Source organism: Geotrypetes seraphini, chromosome 16, assembly GCF_902459505.1.
Source record: "Geotrypetes seraphini chromosome 16, aGeoSer1.1, whole genome shotgun sequence".
NCBI classification, from domain to species: domain Eukaryota; kingdom Metazoa; phylum Chordata; class Amphibia; order Gymnophiona; family Dermophiidae; genus Geotrypetes; species Geotrypetes seraphini.
Window position 1 is genome coordinate 49,455,809 of NC_047099.1, and position 22,444 is coordinate 49,478,252.

Genomic DNA, 22,444 nt, shown 5'->3' on the forward strand with positions numbered 1-22,444 from the left:
AGCATGTGCAGGAGGGTGTGGATTTAGCTGTCCACAAGGGCAGCTCCAAGCTAATCACGCCTCTCTCTCTCTCTTCCGGCAGGGCTGTGGGCTACATCATGTCCTCCCTGGTCTTCCCCCTGTTAACTTTTGTCTTGGTATGCTTGTGTATCGCCTACTGGGCCATCACCGCAGTGTATCCTTTGAGTGTCTGGAGGTGGGCTGGGAGTGGGGACAGTTTTCAAACTTTAAACACCAGAAGCAGAGGCGGCAGCAGGAAGAATCAGAGGGAGTGTCGCAATGGTTCTGGGTCAGTGACTTCCCATATAAATGCCACCTGTCCTTAGCACTGCTTGCGAAACCCATAAGCCTCTTTTGGGTTCCCCAGTAACATTATGGGGTGTTTTTATGCAGACTGGAGATGAGAAAATGGTATATGATTAATCGTATCCAGTTCCAACCTGCTCTGAAGTATTTTGTAACAGGACTTCAGTGGGAAGTAGAGGGGAACTGGAACCGCAGGGCTAAAAGAATCTTTGGGTTTCCACCCTCTGTCTTAGGGTTATGTGCTTTATTCACTCACTTTTAAGGACCACAAGGAGCTGGTGCTAGCATTGTCTGGCGCTAAGCTTTTGATTTTAATGTTAAGGCCATACTGGAGGGACCTTTCTGTCTCGGGAAGTAAAGTGGGGAGATTTCCATCGGCACACGGATACAGTGTATGAATTGGAGGCCCCATAATCTGTGTTCACTTTCTGAAAAAGTTTGTGTGGCCCTTGGGTGCAGAAAACACCCTTAACTGCTTCTCCCCACCAGCTTCCTCTCCACGTCCAATGAGGCTATTTACAAAGTGTTTAATGAGACGGCCTGCGAGTATGCTGGGAAGACCTGTAACCCTGAGGTATGAGGGAGGGAGGGTAGGGCTCGCTGCTGGGAGAGGGAGATCTTACAGGAGACTTCCTGGGGTCTGGTGATGGAGGGCAAGGGAGGCTGAAAAGAATCCACTGCCTCCATTCCAAATCCACTTATAATACAGATTAAATGATTATATCATCTTCTCTTTCAGACGTTCAACACTACAAACGTCACCAGGCAATGCCCGGATGCCCGCTGCCTCTTTGCCTTCTACGGCGGCGAGTCATACTACCACAAGTACCTGCTCTTCTTCCAAATCTACAACGTCTTCATGTTCCTCTGGTTGGCCAACTTTGTCATTGCTCTGGGGCAGGTCACGCTAGCTGGGGCTTTCGCTTCTTACTACTGGGCCTTCAAGAAGCCAGATGATATGCCGGTCTTCCCCATCTTCGCCTCTCTAGGCCGAGCGCTTAGGTGGGTAACAACAAGAGTGACTTGAGAATCGGTGCATTAACCAGACATGGGCAACTCTGGTCCTCTAGGGCCGTAATCCAGTCGGGTTTTCAGGATTTCCCCAATGAATATGCATAAATATTTAAGTGCTGTGATATAATTATATTTATGGTACAACTATTTAATTTATATCTAGCTTTGAGTGTTATATGTGTTGCAATGAATATGCATGAGATCTTTTTACATGCACTGCTTTCAATGCATATTCATTGGGGAAATCCTGAAAACCTGATTGGATTCCAACCCTCGAGGACCGGAGTTGCCCATGTCTGAACTAGACCCAACCCAGTACCTCTTCTCTCTCGTTCATTCAGTCTTTGAAAAGCCAGAACCCATATGTGCAGACATCCTGGAGCCAAGTATAGGGTTACTAGATGTTGGGGGCGGGGGAGGTGTTGGTTGTCGGCAACACGGCAGGAAAGAGAGGGCATCTCTCCTGCCAAATTTCAATTTGGGTTTAAAAAAAAAAAATAAAAATTTTTATTTGCATGTCAAAATACATGCCAGATCTGTGTTTTTCACAGTGCTGGCACTGTACCAGCACCCCCGAGACCAGTAGCTGATTTTTGTTGCCAAAAGCTGACATCGCTCTTGGAAAATGGCTCGGCGATTTTGAAGAACCCACCGGAGCGCTTGTTTAACTATTGAAGAGCCCATTTGCATAGTAGTGTCGGAGACTGCTATAAAGCTTGGAAAAAACTTTGGTAAGCCGTTTTGATAATCCGCCGATAAAATACGTGCTCGCTGGAACCTATTTAGCGAGCATGTTAAAGATCGATTTTGTTTTGAGAAACTGGCCCTCAGTCAATGTAACTCATTTGCCCCAGAGTTCATGGTTCCTCCTTTTTTTTCTTGGTGCAGATATCACACAGGCTCCCTTGCCTTTGGCTCGCTCATCCTTGCCATAGTTCAGCTCATCCGAGTCATACTGGAATACCTGGACCATCAGTTGAAAAGTAAGTTGGGGGGGGGGAAATCTGATTTGCATGTATTTAAGGGGATATTGAGGGGACAAACAACTAGAGAGCTTTGCCTAGCAGCATGCATTCATAGATTGATCTGTAGCATCCTCCACCCTTGCCCCCATCAGGAAAGATAGCCAGTGGACTGCTTATTCAGGATGATCTGCTGGGGAAATGCATTGGACAGCCCTGGCACTGGACATGCTGCAGGAGGGAAGGTGGTGGTTGGGACTGGCAACTGGGATGCATGCATGTTTTATCCATCCTCATCTGTCTTACGGGATTCTCTCTCAGGTTCTGAAAATGCCTGTGCCAAGTTTCTGCTGTGCTGTCTGAAATGCTGCTTCTGGTGCCTGGAGAAGTTCATTAAGTTCCTGAACCGCAACGCGTATATCATGGTGAGAGGGCGCAAGCTGGTGCGAGGGTGAGATCCAGGAAAAGATCAGTCCATTGTAGGCTCCACGGACTGTGATAAAACCAGCTGGATGGCTGCCAGCTGACTCCGTCTTCTGTGTTTTTGTTTTCTTTATCAGTGGATGAAAAAGGCTTCCTTCTGTAGTGACAGGTATAGTTCCTCTTTACAGATGGGTAATATCTTATCATGACCAGCAGGTGGAGACTGTAAAGAGGAACTGTACCGGTCTAGCAGCTAATAGAAAAAAAAATTATCCTTCCTAGTGTCTGTGTCAGGGGCAGTGGAATATCTTTTTGGATGGAAGGGCCAAAAACATTAGTATTCGGCCTAACCCCCGGGCTCTTGAGTTGATGATGTGTTGGTTAAAACGTTGGTTGGGTCATGACCCTTGTAGGCCGCTGCCTATGAACCGTTGGCAGCAGTTGCCATCTGGATCACTGCACTACATTGACTTCCTCTGAACTGTCAGGACAGAGCAGGGGTGTTGCATCTAACTCTCCAGATAATTGGGGATACCCTGCCATTATCTGGATAAAGGCTGGCCTAAGTTAAATCACATAGCAGATAAGTGTCACCAGTGTCCACCACTGAATGTGGATAGTGGGACTGAAAACACCATGATCAGTGTTTTAAAACAATGACTCTGCTATATGAATGTTGGACCTGTAACATCCTTGGAGAGTGGGGGAGGGGAGGCTGATTTTTTAATGCCAGAAGAGCCTTGCATGCACCCCAGTGCTATATGTATGTTGGGAGTGTTCGCTGACTGTGTAAGCTGCATGTTTCTGACTGTTGTGTCTCTTGATTCTCTCCACTCCGGTCCTGGCCACTTCCTCCAGATCGCCATCTATGGCACGAATTTCTGCACGTCGGCTCGGAATGCTTTTCTCCTGCTCATGAGAAACATTATCCGGTAGGTCTCCTCCGTCCCTGCACGTGCTTAAATGTCCAATGTTAACCATGATATTACTAGCATCTGAGAAAAAAAAAAGACAAGGCCAGCTGGGCAGAGAATAGCTCAGAAGGAACCACAGATGGTGCATGGTGTAGCAGGAGTGTGTTTGATATGGGCATGTGTTCATGATATATCCTCTGTGGCTCTTGTTGCTAATAGAACACGTTGTTTAAAGCAGTGTTTTTCAACCTTTTTACACCTGTGGACTGGCAGAAATAAAAGAATTATTTTGTGGACCGGCAAACTACTAGGGCTAAAATTTAAAAACCCCGTTTACACCTCATCTCCGCGAGCTCGGTCACCTCAGTAACTATAGAAAAATAGACAAATATAGTGCAAAATATAAACAGCAGATATAAATTCTCAAAACCGACACGTTTTGATCACTAAAATGAAAATAAGATCATTTTTCCTACCTTCTGCACTCAGGCCCAACAATTGTCCCTTTCTATTCCCTCCCTCTTTCCTTCTTGTCCTTAGTGTCCCCAATGCCTCCTTCCCATGCCCTTAGTGCCCCTTCTTGTCTTTAGTGCCCCCAGTGCTTCCTTCCCATGTCTTTAGTGCCCCCAGTGCCTCCTTCCCATGTCTTTAGTGCCCCAGTGCCTCCTTCCCATGTCCTTAGTGCCCCTTCCTGTCTTTAGTGCCCCCAGTGCCTCCTACCCAGTCTCCTTTACGTTCTGGGCCAGCCAGGCAGTGATTGGCTGGCCCAGAACATCCTCTCTGATGTCAGAATTGATGTCGGAAAGAAGACTTCCTTTCGGCTTTAGCAGCAGCAGCAGTAGGGCGGTAAGATAGCAGCAGAGCGGATGAAAGGAAGGAGTAAGGCTTTTTTTTGCGCGACAGGTAGGGACAGGAAATGATCGTCTGTCCCATTGTCCCCAAGCACAGCTTAGGGACGCTGTCCCTGAAAACGGGAAATTTTGGCGTCCCGAAGCTGTGTGTGGGGACAACGGGAAAGGAGGTCTGAAAACGGGACCTATGGTCACCTTAATCTTGCCATCCCTGCACGGACTGGCTGAAATTTCCTGCGGACCGGCGGTTGAAGAACAGTGGTTTAAAGAACCCTTCAACGTTAACGCTTCCCAGAGCATCTGTGTCTGTGGGAAGAGAAGGTTTTGTGCCCTTAGCTGAGGACTACTGGTTTCTCGTGTGTGCACACTAGCTGGATTTAACTTCTTAAATCCAATTTGACTAAGTTGGCTTTCACCATTTCCTTGCCAGCCTTACTCCCAGGGCTGTGGAGTTGGTACCAAAACCGTCAACTCCAACTCCTCTATTTTTCTACTGTTCAAGCCCAACTCTGACTCCTATTATGTATAGTAAAGCAGCAAAAAATTTGATTAATACAGAAACAGGATATTTCTTCTCTAGAAAATGAAGACGAATTGCCCTCAAGTTTGAACAAAGAACCTGAACAAAAAATGATGTTGTCAAAAGATGCAGTGTGATTTAATTATTCTCGGAGAAGAGAAATATAGATATACTGTGTTTCCCTGAAAATAAGCCCTAATTAAGATCGACCCCCCCAAATCCCCTCCCAAATGTCCATGACAATCTCCGACCTTATCTCTGACACTAGTGTGGCCCAATTTGCCAGTGGCAGCGCTTCCCCCCCCAATGTGCAGCATCTTTCCTCCCCTCACCCATCCCCTTGTGCAGCAGAACCCCACCAACCCTTGCACTGTGAGACTGATATACCATACCTCCTGGGCCTTCAGAAACAGCGGTGACAGCAGCGCTTTGAAGGTGCTGCTGGGGCCTTCCCTCTGCCAAGACGTCATCAGTGATGTAGCAGAAGGAAGGCCCCGGCGGGGAAGGTCGCAAAGCAACCCATTCAGAGCGCTGCAGCTGCTGTTTTTGGAGGCCTTGGAGGTATGTCATTCTCATGGTGGGAGGGTCAGTGGGGTTCTGCTGCACATGGGGATGGAAGGGAGGGATAGAAGATACTACACAAGGGGGTGGGTGAAAGGGGAGGAAAGATGCTGCACATGGGGGGGGGGAGGATGAAAGAGGAAGAATTGGGGTGGAGGAGAGGAGGAGAGAGATGATTGTTGTACATGAAAAAAAATGACATCCCTCAAAATGAGCCCTAATGCATTTTTTGAAGCTAAAATTAATAAAAGACCCTGTCTTATTTTCGGGGAAACACAGTAGATATATTATAAAAACGATACATGCAAAATTTAAGGTTTTGTTTCAAAGCTGGAATTGGTTTATTGACTCCCACTCCACTTAAAATTGCATCCAACCTTACTTACTCCAAGATTTTCTTTGTAAACAACGCATCCAAATATTGCAGAGAAAGGTGCTAGTGATTTTTGGTTGTGGGGGATGAGATGTTTCGCCCAATGTTGAGCAGGTGGTGATCAGCATTTTGCTGACCGCTGCTGGTGTTTATCCCCAGAAATTCATGCCGGGTTATATCCAAGCTCTGGTACTAAATTTTGGGGTATACACTGCCAGTGAAAATATAAGAACATAAGAGCTGCTGTACTGGGACAGACCATAGGTCCATCAAGCCCAGTATCCTGTTTCCAACAGTGGCCAACCCAGGTCGCAAGTACCTGGCAAGATTCCAAAGAGAAAACCAGATTTTATGCTGCTAATGTCTTATGGACTGTAATTATTCAAACCCTTTTTTAAACCCTGCTAAGCTAACTGCTTTCACCACATTCTCCTCTTAACTGGCTACAATGAATTGCATACAAACTGACTATGTATGCGGTTATCTTGGCTGGTTAAGTGCTTGAATCCACTCCCAGAACATCTACAAAATAGCCGGTTTTCAGGTTGTCACTAACTGGTTATTTTTAACATTATCCAGTTGAAAGCTGGTCAGTCTTTCTTCTTTCCTGTCTAGTTTTTTCCCCCTTTTTCTTCACGATATTTATGACATTTTCATTATTTTATTTTATAGTTTGTGAACTGCTTTGTCAGAATGAAAAAGTGGCATATCAGGTGCCATTGAACAAGCGATTTTAACTAGCCAGTTAAATTGCTTTGAATATTGAGCCCTTTATTTTCTATAAATATAATTTCTTCAGGGTGGCTGTTGTGGACAAAGTGACGGATTTTTTGCTGTTCCTGGGAAAGCTTCTAGTCGTCGGATGCACTGGTGGGTATCGCTCATCTTCAGCAGTTGCTTTTTTTTGGTGTGTGGGGGGGTGGAATTCCTGCCCTTTTTTTTTTTTTTTTTACACAGAACCAAAGTATATTTTGGCAGAAACAGACTGTACGGCCCATTGCATCAGCTACTCAGTCATGCACACCCTTCCTTTCCTCTCAGGGTGCTTATTCGTGCTATCCCATATTCCCCTGTCCAGGAGAAAGGCGGGCACTGAGCCTCGTCCGAGTCTTGAATGCGACTGAGCCTGAGAACTAGAGGCATCTCTAAAAGAGTGGGTTTCAGAAAACCTGGACTGGATAATGGGATGATGAGCCTGGCTTTTCAGGCCCATTAGTTGGGCAGTTTGTGTTAACCTTTCTTTCTCATCTTCAGGGATTCTCGCCTTCTTTTTCTTCACGCATCGAATAAAGATTATCCAGGACACAGCGCCACACCTGAATTATTACTGGGTCCCAATTCTGGTTAGTCTCTTCTTTAATAGTGGGGGGGGGGGGGATTTCTCTCTGGACCAGACCACTGTACCCAATGTCATTCTTACAAAGCCAGCTGATGGAATTTAACACCTCTGGCGTTAGAGTGGATTTTGAAGGCTGGGGGTGGTTACTGCTTGACATTGGGTGGATATTTGTACTGTTTTGCAGTAATTTAGGGGTTTTTAGTTGGATTCTTATAATTTTCCTTTTCAAATCGTGTCAGGATGGAATGATCCTGGAACTATAGAAACCAGTTCTGCCTGGCAGGAGTGTGGCGCAGTGGTTAGAGCTACAGCCTCAGCACATTGAGGCTGTGGGTTCAAACCCTGTGCTGCTCCCTGTAACTCTGGGCAAGTCACTGCTTCCCCAGGCATGTTAAATAGACTGTGAGTCTACCGGGACAGGGAGAACGCTTGAAGTACCTGTACGTAAACTGCTTTGAGTGTAGTTGTAAAACTACAAAAAGGTGGTATACAAGTCCCAGTCCCTTCACTGTTGTGTTCAGGGAGGGGGTCATTTGTATTGCATCTGGCATCGCCATCATTTTGAAACACTGGTGCCTCATGCATGACCTTAAGCACCAGGAGCAGTTCCAAAAGTTACGCCAGTGCCAAAGATTGTGCCTTTCCACTTCTCTTGCAGACGGTGATAATAGGATCCTACCTCATCGCCCACGGATTCTTCAGTGTGTATGGAATGTGTGTGGATACGCTGTTCTTGTGTTTCTGTAAGTATATTTCAGCCATTTCACCCCTTATTGGTGCTGTATCCCGGTGTCCATCCCCTGAGCCCGTCAGGCTCTGTATCCTTGCTCCTGTCGCCCTCTTTTAACGTGTACTTTCAGCTGTTTAATCATTTTCTCTTTGGAAGAAGCCCTTCCCTATTTTAGCCCCCTTTTCTGTGGTTACCCTTTTATAGAAGGGGGGTAGGTAGAGAAGGTTGAGCTTTGGATACCCACCTTGTCGTGAAGCTGTGAAGTGTGCAGCATGTTATTAGGTTCCTCCCAATATTTAGCTTTGATGGGTGGAGGCTAACAACCTTCTGAGCCCCTTCCTGCATCCTTGCATCTTGGAAAAGCAAATCAGAGCCTCCACATTTAAGAGAAATCTTAGTCCAGACAGTTTGGTGGGAGGTGCAAGAAATCCTGAAGGGTTCCACTGACCGCTGGGGACAGGCAATGGGGCTAAGCCTCCATGCCCTCGCGGCAGTTTCATGCCCATCCATGCTGAAGCACATCGAGGAAAAGGAGAAATTAGGTTCTTGCCTGCTAATTTACTTTCTTTTAGCTTCTCCATACCGATAGAGGTTAATCTTACAAGTGGGTATATATCTCATCATGACCAGCAGGTGGAGACTGAAACAAAACTGTGGAATAATACATAATAGGTATCTTCCCCTATTCCTATCAGTCTACCGAATAGCCAAGCAGAACTAAGAACTTGAAAGAGAAATAAACAATACTCCAAACTAATATACCCAAATGCTGTTGGAAAGGAGGAGAGATCCCAGAAAGAAAAGCGTCCCCACAGCTCGCCTGCAGAGCCACAGCCACTGTTCTTCAATTCTCCCCAGCCCTAGAAAAATACTAGAACCTGCAGCAAAAAACAAAAACTGCCCGAGCAACAGCCACAACAGCATGACAATAGGCAGGGTGGGGATCTCTACCGGTCTGGAGAAGCTATAAGAAAGTAAATTAGCAGGTAAGAACCTAATTTCTCCTTCTTTAGCACTCTCCAGACCAGTAGAGGTTAATCTTTACGAATGGGACGTACCAAAGCAGTCCCCATCACGGGTGGGACCCCCGAAGGGCCGACACCAGAACACGCTCACTGAACACCGCGTCTCAACGCGCCTGAACATCTACCCGGTAGTGTCTGACAAAAGAATGCAAGGAAGACCAAACCGCAGCCTTACAAATGTCCACTGGAGGCACTAGCGAAGACTCGGCCCAAGAAGCTGCCTGACCCCTAGTGGAATGAGCCTTGAGAAATTCTGGAACAGGCTTCTTCTTCAGAAGATAAGTGGAAGCAATAGTCTCCTTGATCCAGCGCGCAATAGTAGCCTTAGAAGCGCCATCCCCCTGATGAGGACCCGCTAGAAGGACAATGAGATGATTTGATTTCCAGATCTCCTGGGTCCTCCGCACATAAGAGCGAAGAACCCGATCGACATCTAACTTGTGCAACTGCTTCTGCTCAGAAGATCCCTCCCGACTACCCAACTCTGGGAGGACCACTGCCTGATTGACATGAAAAGGAGAAACTACCTTAGGCAGAAAGGAAGGAACAGGCCTCAAGACAACCTGCTTTCTAGAAAACCCAAAGAAGGGAGCCCTACAAGAGAAATCCTGCAGCTCAGAAACATGTCTAGCAGAATTAATTGCCACCAAGAAGACCACTTTAAGACTAAGGTCCTTCAAAGAGCAGTCACCCAATGGTTCAAAAGGAAGGTGCACTAACACTGAAAGAACCAGATTCAGATCCAAAGATGGAACAGAGGGTCGTACAGGAGGCTTGAGCAATTTGGCCGCCCGCAAGAAGCGAATCACACTGGAATGGCAGTCAAATGCTGACCTTTCAACAACCCACGAAAGGCTGACAAGGCCGCAAGCTGAACCCGGAGAGAAGACCAAGCCAGCCCCCTATCCAGGCCATCCTGCAAGAATTCTATGTTCGAAAAGAGATCACTCCATGTGCAGCACACCACTCCTCAAATAGACGCCAAACCCTCACATAAGCCCGAGAGGTAGAAAGCCTCCGGGACCTCAAGAGAGGTCTGAATACCCCGTCTTACCTAGGCGAACCCTTTCAAGAGCCAAGCTATAAGACAGAAGGGACCCGGATCGAACATTGGAATGGGACCCTGCGTCAGAAGGTCGTCCAAGAGAGGCAAAGGAAGAGGATCCGCCTCCAGATGCTTCACCAGATCCGCGTACCACAGACATCAAGGCCAATCTGGAGCAACCAGAACCACGAGACCTGGATGGCGAATGATGCGGAGAAGAACTCTACCCACTAATGGCCATGCTCCATACGCGACCTAGCTAAAACAAAAGTGCTGGTTAACAAAAAAATACAGTAAAATACAGCAAAGTTAAAGGGACAGGAACCCTTCAGACCGGCACTCAGGATTTCTTTTTTAAAACAGAAGACTCCACAGGCTCTCAAAGCAATATGCTTTGCTTGAATTAGGGGGCAAGGCTTACTGCTGAGGCTCCTCTAAAAAAAATGTGGGGAGGTGGAGGAAATGGTGGGAGGGACCCAGCACGAGACCCGCCGGGTTTGACACCCCCGAGGTCAGACGGACTCCCAAACAGGGCCCACTCAAGCTCAATCCGGCCAAAAACGGGGACTAGAAACCCTAAACAAATTCCAACAGCCCTACCAAGGGGAATGATTACAGCTCACTCATACCTGCTGGAGACTGAAAGAAGACTGATAGGAATAGGGGAAGGTACCTCTTATGTACTATTCCAGTTTTGTTCCAGTCTCCACCTGCTGGTCATGATGAGATATATACCTGCTTGTAAGATTAAACTCTATCGGTCTGGAGAGTAGTAAAGAAGAGAGATTTAAGAGAGGGATTGTAAGAAAGTGTTGAAAGGCTAAGTAGATGCTTTAAATGTACCACCATGAAGCTCCATGGAGTCTGAGGAAAATCATCTTCTCTTGATCACTTGGCCTTGCCAACAGAAGGAAGCCTGAATTTAATTACCTTTTCTAACTTCCTTGCTTTTTCTTCTGGGGTTCTACAGTGTCAAGTGTTTGTCAATCGCTGTGACTAACCATATGTCTTGGGGTCTCTCTTCCTTCCTTTCCCCTCTCTTTGCTTGCTGTCTTCCTTGCTCTTTCTCTTAACCCTTCCTTCCCGTCATTCCTGTTTTTCTTCTGTTTGTGATTGGGTGGGGTGGCATGAAAAAGGTGAAGATCTGGAGAGGAATGATGGATCCTTGGAGCGTCCATACTACATGTCCCCTGAGCTCAGCGAGATCCTTCTGAAAAAGGAATCGGAGTCGCTGAAACCTGACGAGATCCAAGATTAGGGGAGTGGTGGTGAGGAAGGAGGAGGAGGAAGAAGAGGGTCTCACGTGCTGAGGCTTGCCACCTTTGACTAGAAGGTTCAGGAGTTCCTTATGGTGGCGGTGGACTATGTAGCAGGTCCTAGTAGGGTCTGACGAATGCCTCTCTTCCATAGAGAAGGCCAGCCATAAAGCATGCATGGGTTTTCCATTGGTGATCACTCATGCAGTCCACTTTTGACTGTTATTTCCTTTAGGAGGCCATCTGTAGTCTTCCCACTGCCACTGCTGCATGACAAGCTACACATCCCCAAACCAAAGGAAGCCAGTATTAATGTTGAACTTTTAGCTGCCTGTGGCTTATAGGCTTCCCTTTGTCACAGCTAAGATAAAGGTGAGATGATTTCATCCCATTTTAAATATTAGTGATGGTGCTTCATAGTTTATCTGAATCTATATAACATAAAAACCTCTGGAATTTATGATTTATGTGTTAGAAATCTGACCCGGAAGAATTTCTTCCTCATTTTGAGAATAGGAAAATTAAATGTACACAGGAATGTGCTTGGAATGGGGAGGGGGCACAGAAATTTTCCCTCATCTTACTTACCTCATTCAGTTGCTGTGTCCTGAGTTGTTTCTTCCTGTAGTCTTTCTAGGGGAGTGCCATGTGTGTATCACTTAATCCATGAAAGTTATGCATGAAAACCTGGGGACAAGTTCTTACCTCCTCCCCGCACCTTGGGTCAAAGTCCTGGGAAAATAGTGTCCTTTAAATAGTGCCCATTAAAGTAGGATGATAAGAAGTATTCTCTAATCAATGGTTCTTACTGTAAGAAAAAGCACCCTCTCCGGGCAACTTTTTCTCTCCATCTCATTGTCTGTTACTAACTCTTGTGCATCCAGTCTCTGAAATCCTGTGTTGCATTCCTGCTGACCGCTTACAAAGGTACAAAGAATCTCTGTATTTTTATTTTTTAGTGCCTTGAAATAGGACATGTGTGGAATGAGGGAGATTAATGGATGCAAAATGCAGCCTTGGGCATGGGTTAATACCCAGAAATACAATCTGATTGGATGCTAAGGGCTTCTTTTGTGACATCATACCCATACTTAGAGGCTATATTGAAGCATTAGTGCCCAGCTGGGGTGGGGCAGGGAGAGTGGAGCTCTCCAGCTTCCTTTCTCACCTCACCATTAAGCCGTAAAACTTTGTGATGCGATTTTGAATCAAAACAATCCAAGAACCCCCAAGAACCTGGCGCCATTGGTCTGATAATGAAATTTTGTGACCAGAAAGGCAAATAAAAGACCCTGCAAAGTAATCTGCCACTGTCACATGTTTGGTCTGCTAAATGGTGATGCCCAATGTCGCAGTGTAGCGTGTACCATCAGCACATGACATCTGTCATGGCCTTCATCAGTGCCCAAAGCTGGGTGATCACTGGGCCCGTGCTAAGCCTTGGCTAGTAGGCAGCAGTTTTCCTGCTTTCCCTCTGTGATGCCAGCTATCCAGTCAATACAAGCAAGAAATCCACATTCAGAACCAACCTACAGCTGTTCTGGTCCAGTGACATTAGGACACCCAGCACCAACTAAGTCTAATTTTTCTTCCCTTAACCTTTTTCTGCTTTACATTCTGACTCATTCCATTATTTGTTGGTGGGGTGTGTTGTTTTTCTCTCCACAGTGGAAGATCTGGAACGCAACGATGGGTCTACTGAGAGACCGTATTTTATGTCTACGCGTCTGAAAAAACTCCTAAGCAAGAAAAATACAGAGCCGGCAGAGACCAAATAACCCCTGGTTGCCTCGTCTCCCTCTTCTCATTCCCCCCCCCCCCCGCATGTGTGTGGGGTAAGCATTACACAATGAAACCCAAAACAAGAAAAAAAAATCCCAAAACCTAGCCACGTTCCAGATTTCATGCAGGCTTCATTTTGTGTGTCTTTCTCCAGGCCTCTGTGTACAGTAGCCCAAGGAAAACACACAATGAAGGGAAGCTGCCAGAACATACTCCACCCCCTCCCCATTTTAGGGGGGAGAAGCTGTAAAGTTCACATTGTACTGCTACAATGTGTGCACATGCAGGGCTTAGCCTAAATCTAAGGGCCTGTAGTTCTGCACTCTCCCTGGGGAAATCAAGATTTACATCCCCTACCTTGATGCAAGCACTGGGGCTAAATCCTAGCTCTGGCTTCTTGTTCATAATTGTGATTTTGGCTACAAGACCAATGATCTCACAGGGGTAGAAGGACATGGAAATCTCTCCATTTGAAGGAAAGCTGGTGGGACTTGTGTGTGTCTATGTTCCTGAACATGTAAAAATGTATAGTGGGCATTTGTGGTGGGCTTTTCTGAAATAGTGTTGAATCGTGGTTGGGCTGATCTGCCTGTTGCCCAAGCCAAGAGGGATCCAGGGGCTTCAGGAATATCTGGATCCTCTCTGGTCTAGCTGTGGAGGGATTCCTGCAGGTTGTATGAGGAAATTAGGACTGGCACGCTCCGAATGTTTTAAGATAAGAACAAAAACATGTCCCTCACATCAGTGAAATTGTGCAGAAAAATTATACCATTTTCTTCAGTTCTAATTTTCACATTTTTAAAATTTTTTGTCTTTTTATAACTGTGATAAAACCAGTGCCTTTTTCAATCTGTCAGGGCACAATTCAGTTGCCCATTCTTGAAGATATGCTGGGAGAGAACTGAGTTGTTTAAATCCTGAGGTAGCTAACAAACTGCCAAATAATGCACCAGGGTCCTACTTCTTAGACTCTCTTCACGTTGGTCATCCGGGAGATGAGTCACTCTTGAATTATTTTGGAGGTGTTGGGCCTGCTGTATGTGGCCTTAGATTTATGTAACAAACCCCCCACTATTACCCAGTAAGACATTGTGCTGAATGGAGTATTGCTTATCTACTGCAGGGGACTGGAGTTACGATGGCGCTCTGAGCCAACAGCTTTACCATTTGATCTAGCAAATATTTGTTCCAAAAATGTTGTAGGGATTTGGCCTGTTTTCCCTCCTGGTGGGTTTGAAGTTGAAGGTTCCATACTATGCAGTTTCTAGTTTATTGTAAAATTTAACCTGTGACATCTTTTAAAGAGAATTCTACCCAGGATGCACTATGCAGTAGGCTGACAAGCTAATAAAAATTGCTCATCCTTCGAATATAGCTTTACCGAGTCACCTTGGCTACTGGTGGGATAGCCACAGTGGCTGAGGCAACACAAGTGGTGGGTGGCATGTGCACATGACATACTTCCCAAGACCTCAGATGTCAAAAATCACATTTGTAGGTGGGGGTAACTGCAGGAAACAAATTGACTGTGTATGGTGGCCACTGTTGTCGCTAAAATCAATTTGACTGCTTTCACAGATTGTGCCAGAGAGCTACAGAGAGATGGCTTTAAGGGATTTTGTTTTGTAAACCAAACTTCAAAAGTGGAATGGGCTTTTCTGATATCTCTGTCCAGTGTGACAGATGTAGCTTTCTCTTTTGCATTATATCTTCTGCTTATAACAGTGAGTTATCTCTGTGGTGCTACACCTACTCGTACAAGATTTCCCCAGGTGTATGTGGTCAAGAAACACTGTGGATCTGTTACTGTATCCTTAGAATCTGTGGTCGCTAGTGTTCCTCATGGTAGGAGGTACCAGAAAAATAAAAACCCACCCGTCTGTGCTGATGACTCAGCTGTATCCTCTGTGCCTAAGTACAACCTGTGTATTGGAAAATGTTTACCTTTTTATAAAAATATTTGTACTCATACACCGTTTGTTCTCTTTATTCTTTGAATTATTCACACTTTTTGCTTTTTCTCTTGGAATAATAAGGGATTTAGATTTTAGCTTACACCTTATCAGGTGCAATAAGTATTTTCCTGTCCTTAGAGAGCTCAGTGTAAGGCTGTATCTGAGACATGGCATAGGGAAGACCTGATTTTCATTTGGTCAAAAACTCACATTTCCAACAAAAAATGTACTTCCCGGCCCAAATTAGGGTGAATTTTGCCCTGAATCTTCAAAAGGGCACAACCAGTGACATGCGCTTAACCTCTGCAAAAATTATCCAAATCTATGGGCAGTAAATGAAATAAGTAGACTTTACACAGTTCTAACATTTTAATATAGCTGCAGTTTCCTTAAAGTATACATGTTTCACAGAGGGTATAGTAATAGAGAAAAGTATTATAGGCATATCATGCAAGAGGAGTGTAAATGTTGCTAAGAGTGGTGTGTGGTTAAAGCCAAACAGCTTTTATTTTTTAAGTGGAACCTTTTATTAAGTTGGCTAATATGCAGGATGTACTCCAGTAAGGCTCTAATTGCACACTAAAAAAATATTTTAAAATTTTGTTGAGAGGGCATGGAGAGTTGAGTGTTCTGTACTATTTAACTGACAGCAGGACAAAGCGGTGTACAAGCTACAACACAAACAAAAGAAATACGGCTTTAAAAACTGCCTAAATACTTTGGGCTTTAAGTTCGTAGAACCATATTTTTCCTTCAAGGCTGATGCCATGGACAATGGCTTTCTTTCTCCCTTCGTGCCATAACTGGAGCGAAGGTATCGAGGATGCCAACTTTGCCGCTTGCTCCCTCCCCCCAAGGCCCTGTATCGGTACCGCTGGGGGAGGGAAGCTCAGCGCTGCCGACGCCAGCAGAAAAGAAGAAAATAGCAGTTGCAGCAGGACATAATCAAATCTAATGTCGGGCGGTCGGCTCTCAAAGAGACTGCGAGGATCTTCAGAAGGATCTGAACCGGCTGGAAACTTGGGCAATAAAGTGGCAGATTAATTTTAACTTAGACAAATGCAAGGTGATGCATTTGGGAAAGAAAAACAAAGAACATGAATATAGGATGTTGGGGGTGATATTAGCCAAATGCGAACAAGAAAAGGATTTGGGGGTACTGATAGACAGAACCCTAAAGCCATCGGCTCAATGTGCGGCGGCGGCAAGGAGAGCGAATAGGATGTTGTGCATGATTAAGAGGGGGATCACGAGTAGATCGGAAGACGTCATAATGCCACTTTACAGTGCAATGGTCAGACCACACTTAGAATACTGTGTCCAACATTGGTCTCCATACCTTAAGAAGGATATAACTCTGCTGGAGAGGGTGCAGAGGCGAGCCACGAAACTAGTCAAAGGTTTGGAGAATTTGAGCTACAAAGAACGCCTCTGAAAACTGGGACTGTTCACCCTTGAAAAGAGAAGACTGTGAGGGGATATGATTGAGACTTTTAAAATATTAAAAGGATTTGACAAAATAGACCAGGAAACATCATTACTAACATTTTCGGATGTGACACGGACAAGAGGTCATAGCCTGAAACTGAGTGGTAGCAGGTTCAGGACTAATGTCGGGAAGTTCTGTTTCGCACAGCGAGTGGTGGGAGCATGGAATGCTCTCCCGGAGGAGGTTGTGATGGAAACTTCTGTTCTGGGTTTCAAATGCAAGTTGGATGCATACCTTCTTGCTAATCATATTGAGGGATACGGGAAATCCGGGTCTCCACAAAGGAGTACCTAAATGGGCCTCCGCGTGTGCAGATCGCCAGACTAGATGGACTTAGGTCTGATCTGGCGAAGGCGTTTCTTATGTAATCTTCTATTTGTGCGTCATGCATACTTGCACAGATGCCCTCCAGCTACAAACCTGATCTCAATGGTTTTCAAAACCCGGGCAGAGTCCTGGCCAGTCCTCTAAAACAGTGATTCCCAACCCTGTCCTGGAGGAACACCAGGCCAATCGGGTTTTCAGGCTAGCCCTAATGAATATGCATGAGAGAGATTTGCATATGATGGAAGTGATAGGCATGCAAATTTGCTTCATGCATATTCATTAGGGCTAGCCTGAAAACCCAATTGGCCTGGTGTTCCTCCAGGACAGGGTTGGGAACCACTGCTCTAAAACAAAAAAAAAAAAAAAAAAAGAAGAGGATATATCTGGGTAAATTTGGACATCTGGTAAGTGTACTCTAGCACAGCGGTTCCCAACCAACCAGCCAGTCAGGTTTTCAGGACAGCCCTAATGAATATGCATGGAGCAGATTGGCATGTCTATCACTTCCATTATATGCAAATATTCATTAGGGCTATCCCAAAAACCTGACTGGCTGGTGGTCCTCCAGGACAGGGTTGGGAACCACTGCTCTAGCACAGCTTGATAAAAGGGGCCCTAAGTCAGGGGTGTCCAATGTCGGTCCTCGAGGGCCGCAATCCAGTCGGGTTTTCAGGATTTCCCCAATGAATATGCATTGAAAGCAGTGCATGCAAATAGATCTCATGCATATTCATTGGGGAAATCCTGAAAACCCGACTGGATTGCGGCCCTCGAGGACCGACATTGGACACCCCTGCCCTAAGTGAAAGGGTTGCCAGATTTTAGGCCCATAAAATCCAGACACATGGTAGAGAATGACCTGGGGAAAAAATATGTCCCCACCCCCGGTCTCTGTCCCCACGACTACTGTCCTCACAGCATCCATACAAGCCTCAGTACTGCAATATTTAGCTTATTCCTTCCTTAAAAATCAAAGTCCTGGCTGCTGAACTAGAGAAAGAGATGTTCAGCTCGCAGGGCTTTGTTGATACATTTTTCTCAAAACAATATACTACTTTATCCTAAAGCAAGCAAGCAAATAAATAAATAGAAAATGCTTTTTTCTACCTTTGTTGTCTGGTTTCTGCTTTACTCATCTTCTCATTCAATTCCTTCCATCCACTGTCTGTCTTCTCTCTGTATCTTCCATTTGCTCTGTTACTGTGCCTCTCCAAATTGGTCTGGCACCTATCTTCTTCCCTCCGCTCCCCCCATAGTCTGGCATCTCTGTCTTCTTCCCTTCAGCGTCTTCTCCCCAATCTCTCTTCCCCATTTCCCTTCAGCGTCTTCTCCCACTCTCTCTTCCCAATTTCCTTTCAGTGTCTGTTCTTCTCCATCCCTCTTCAGCATCTGTTCATTTCCACCTCCCTTCAGCACCCTTTGCGTGGTCCAAGCATCTCCCTCCCTTTTACCTTCCTGGTGCGTTTTACTTTAGTGTTCAAGCTGCCAGAGCCTGGCTGAAGTCATGTGTGTCTGCAGGCAGAAGCTTCGCTGCTGCAACAAAGTTGCATCAGAGAACCTTCCCCAAGTGACTTCAAGCAGGCTGCAGCGGCTTGCACACTGTAAAGTAAAATGTGCCAGGAAGGTAAAGGGAAGGAGATAGATGTGGCCGGTAGGTAGGGAGGGGGGCTGTGTGCGATCGGTGACCGCATGTGTTCCCTTCCTGAACTGTGGAGATAAGGCCATTCACCGCTCCATGGGGCGGTGGATGGCCTTGTCCCCTTACCTGCAGTGAGCACTTTTTCCCCAACACCGTTTCCACGGTTTACCCGTGGCTACCTGTGGGTAACAGCCACCGTGTCATTCTTTAATACATGGCAGTGTCCCCAGGCCCATCCAGTTTCACTAGCTCTGCCCCCGAACCTCTTCTTGAGCTCACCGCCATGAGGGCCTCCAAGCATGCACAGGTGTGATGCGATATCACCGTGTTGCATGTGCAGATGCCTTCCTGACGCGGCCCCAAGCTCAGCTTTTCAAAACCCAGCCGGATGCTTGGACATGACTGGGTCAATCCGGACGTCTGGTAACTCTGGTGAAAGAGCTTTCGCAGGAGTGGTGAAGCAGGAAGAGGCTGACTGAAGTTTGGTTCCAAAGAGGCTTGAAATGTAGGCTGAAAGCCCACTTTTTTATCCAAAGCTGCGTTTAAGGCCTAACCCTAGCACCTGCTAAAGCACCCTATTTGTTTGTCATTCCTAGGGTTACCAGATCTCAAGATTGTAAAATCCGGACTCATGCCTTCTCCCCAGCCTCGTCATGCTACCCCCTCTCTTCTTGTGCTCAGAGCTGCATCGAGAAGGCATCTGCGTAATGTGATGCAATGATGTCACATGCACGCACGCATGTATGACGTCCCCATGTTGCATCTCTGCACGCGCATATTATACACCCCTGAGCTGGAAGCTTTTCAAAAGTGTCACCAGCTTTTCAGGAACAAATAGTCACGGCCCCTGTAGTCCTCTAAAAGAGCAGCTTCTATCGAGTTCGTCATTTTTCTCCCAAGTCTCTCGCTCTCCTGACTAGATTATTTAAACTAGGCTCTTTGGAGCAGGGACCATCTCTTGCGTGGGTAACGTGCAGCGCTATCGAAAAGGGCGGGTTCAGCTGCAATTATGACTGCGCCTTTCTTTCACCTAATAAAACAGCGAGCTTCCCCCCCCTCTCCCTCCCAAATCCACTCCTAACGTGTTCGGACGACCGGGAACAGGAAGAGAACAAAATGGCTGCTGCAGCTTAACGTTCGTCGATTTTCCCGCCCGTGCCGGGGTGCGACAAAGGAGCGCCGCGGTGACGTCACAGAGGCCGAGCCTCGGCCTCGCTTCCGACGGTAGGGTCGGAAGGAGGTTTGGAACGCGGCGCCACGGCCCCGCCCCCCTTCTCTATATAAAGCGGAGCCCGCGCCGGCGCCCGCTCTTACTGCGTCTGGCGACGGCGGCGGCGGATTGCGGAAGGGAATCGCTGCGGTACTTGGAGGCTCTTCCTTCTCGCGCTCTTTCCCGTCCAGGCGTGAGCTCGGGTGTGTGTACGTGATCTCCTTTTCCCCCTTTCCCCGCTTGGAACCGCACGCGCTGAGAGCTGTTGAGAAAGAAAGCGAGCGCGCGCGTGGTCGCCGCGTGACTTGTCCCTTCTTCTTTCTCTCACTTCCGCGCGCGAGACCTTTTTTTTTGTTGTTGTTGTTCTGTCTCCTCGAGTAGCCGTTACGGCCTCAAGTCTTGGTGAGTAGCGGTTGGGTCGGTGGTGCCGGCGGGCCTGATTTCTTCCTCCGCCACCATCCGGCTTTTCCTTCTCTTTCCCCTTGAGGTTTGGGTTTTTTTTGTTGGGGGGGGGGGGGGGCGTAGGAGGAAATGGCGGCCGTGACGCAGTGGCCTTCGCACTCGAGCCGCTTCATTGTTATTTGCTCGAAACCTTCCCCTCGCCTCGTTAACCACGTCGCTCGGGGGATTGCGAGGCGATTGGTAGCTTTTTAAAAAAAAAATTATTATTATTTTTTTTCAAACCGCACTTTTTTTTCTGTTTTCTATTGTGATGAAGTAGAGAAAATGGCGGCCGGCGAGGAGACGCGGTCGTACCTATCATTCCGCCATTAAGGCTGAATCCCTCCCCCCCCCCTTAATCACGATGCTTTCGCACGGAGGGGCTTTCATTCCCCCTTCCAAATTAGCAAATTGGGACAGTTGCTCTCGCGATGCCCCCCACCCCCCCGGAGGAGAGGAGGGTGAAATGGTTTAATGGACCGCGCACTATTTATTTTACACCTGCGCTCATTTGAGGTGAAATCACTCCGCCAGGACCTCGTTTTTAACCCCGCCCCTAGCGATGACGTCATGTTTATGTGGTGTGGTTTAAGCATGTTAAATAAATTTCTGAAGGGAGCTGATAGTAATAAGTAAAACGGGGGGGGGGGGGGTTATCACTAATTTTTTTTTTTTTAAAGTTCTGTTGGGATGGGGGTGGGTTGTAACGGAACCTACCACTTTAAAAGACAGCTAGGTTATATATCAGATCAGTGTCTCTTTTGGAGATTTGCAGAGATGAACGTTACTGAAGATGAATCTTGAATGGTGCATCTAGCCCAGTAGCCTGCTGCTGATGATGGCCAAAAAGCCAGGTCACGACTACTTGTCACCATCCTAAGAAGTAGCAAGATTCCAGCTGTTACACTTGGGGATAATCAGTGGTTTTTCCTAGGGTTGACCTTAAAATTATGGATTTCAATTCCAATATCTTATCTTAGCATTTTACTAGTTGTGCTAATGCCTTTTATAAATTCAAGATAGGTTGTGCAAATGACAGCAAATTAAAATAGAACAATTTTGATCACAGTACAGCACATAGAGAAAAATGAGATTGTATTCATCCTGGGCCATCTTTTCACTATTGAAGCTGCCATTAATTGCTTCTGCAGGGAGTTTCTAACTTCCCTTGACTGGTTTGAAGGCATATTTCCACACTACCATCCAAGCTCCACATACCTTTCCTCCATTTCCAATTCAGAACATTTCCCCCCCCCCCTCAGATTGGCCACAGCTCTATGTACCTTTCCCCAATGTCACTTCTGCAGACAGGAAGTATTGGTGTACCCAGGCAGGTTTTTAGGATGTCCACAGCGCTTTGTATGCATTACTTCCTTGATATGCAAATCTCTTATTTCTGTTCTTTGTGGATATCCAGAAAACTCATCCAGTATAGTCTGCTATCCACATTCCCTACTCCTGTTGATCCCAAGTACCACATGGGCCCAGTAAGACCAGCATGTGATAGTCCTGCCCTTGTCTATCTCCTCCAAAGCAGCACTTAAGTATGGGCCTGTATTTAACAGGGCCTGCAAAAGGCTCACTTTTCATTATGCTGGGGAAGGCTTTCTTGTGGAACACCCCACTGTGCTGCCAAGTTCAGTTTATTTAATATACGGCAAATTTAAAACCAAAGGTAAATCTAAGTGGTTTACAATAAAAATGTAATAGATTTAAAATATGTAAAACAAAAATGTTTGATTTCAACACACAATTTGAATTTGTAGTGCTTTGCTAGCATGGCTAGGATCAGATGGATTTTCTTGCATATATAAGGCAATGTGTAAAGATAAAACAAGATAGTCTTAGTATCTTCCTGCCTATGAATGTTTTATCTGTGCAAATTCTTTTGGTATAATTTGACAAAAAATCTCAGACAATTTGATACAGGCAGTTTCTCTGGCTATCAGTCCCCTGTCCACCCCTCTCGTTCTTAATATCTGTTTTAGACTATATGAGGCCATTCTTTATTTTGGCATTTGTGCCAGCCAGATGTCTTTGAAGCTTAGGGTATTTGATTAGAAGTTGCTGGTTGCATTATAGCAGATCATTTGATTTAGATTGCTCTAGAGTATTTTGCTGAAAGAACCTATCACTTCTTGCATTTTAGATACAAAGTACGTACAATATTGGGGTATCTGTTTTGAGGATCTGAAGATTTTAAGAATCAGTTGGGAGCAAAGATCCTGAAGCAAAAATGGTAAATTATTTTTCTTTATGGAAGATTGTCTTGGGGAATACCT

General features: G+C 46.0%; 2 protein-coding genes across 13 annotated transcripts in view; both read left to right on the top strand.

Annotated features, from left to right (window-relative positions):
• The window catches only part of SLC44A2 (solute carrier family 44 member 2), a 47,490-nt gene extending 32,418 nt beyond the window's left edge, over positions 1-15,072 (top strand). For 2 of the 4 annotated variants that reach the window (XM_033924202.1, XM_033924203.1), the window contains exons 13-22: positions 83-175; positions 796-880; positions 1,046-1,308; positions 2,209-2,303; positions 2,604-2,707; positions 3,564-3,637; positions 6,724-6,794; positions 7,179-7,267; positions 7,922-8,006; positions 11,200-12,981. In XM_033924202.1, the coding sequence (XP_033780093.1) occupies positions 83-175; positions 796-880; positions 1,046-1,308; positions 2,209-2,303; positions 2,604-2,707; positions 3,564-3,637; positions 6,724-6,794; positions 7,179-7,267; positions 7,922-8,006; positions 11,200-11,321 (1,081 nt within the window). In that variant the 3' untranslated portion in view covers positions 11,322-12,981. The other 2 variants (XM_033924204.1, XM_033924206.1) reach the window with 1 other exon arrangement.
• Positions 15,073-19,778: 4,706 nt separating this feature from the next.
• ILF3 (interleukin enhancer binding factor 3) overlaps positions 19,779-22,444 on the top strand; it is an 88,040-nt gene continuing 85,374 nt past the window's right edge. For 5 of the 9 annotated variants that reach the window (XM_033923754.1, XM_033923759.1, XM_033923758.1 and 2 more), the window contains exons 1-2: positions 19,779-19,930; positions 22,312-22,401. In XM_033923754.1, coding sequence (XP_033779645.1) covers positions 22,399-22,401 — 3 coding nt within the window. In that variant the 5' untranslated portion in view covers positions 19,779-19,930; positions 22,312-22,398. The other 4 variants (XM_033923756.1, XM_033923761.1, XM_033923757.1 and 1 more) reach the window with 3 other exon arrangements.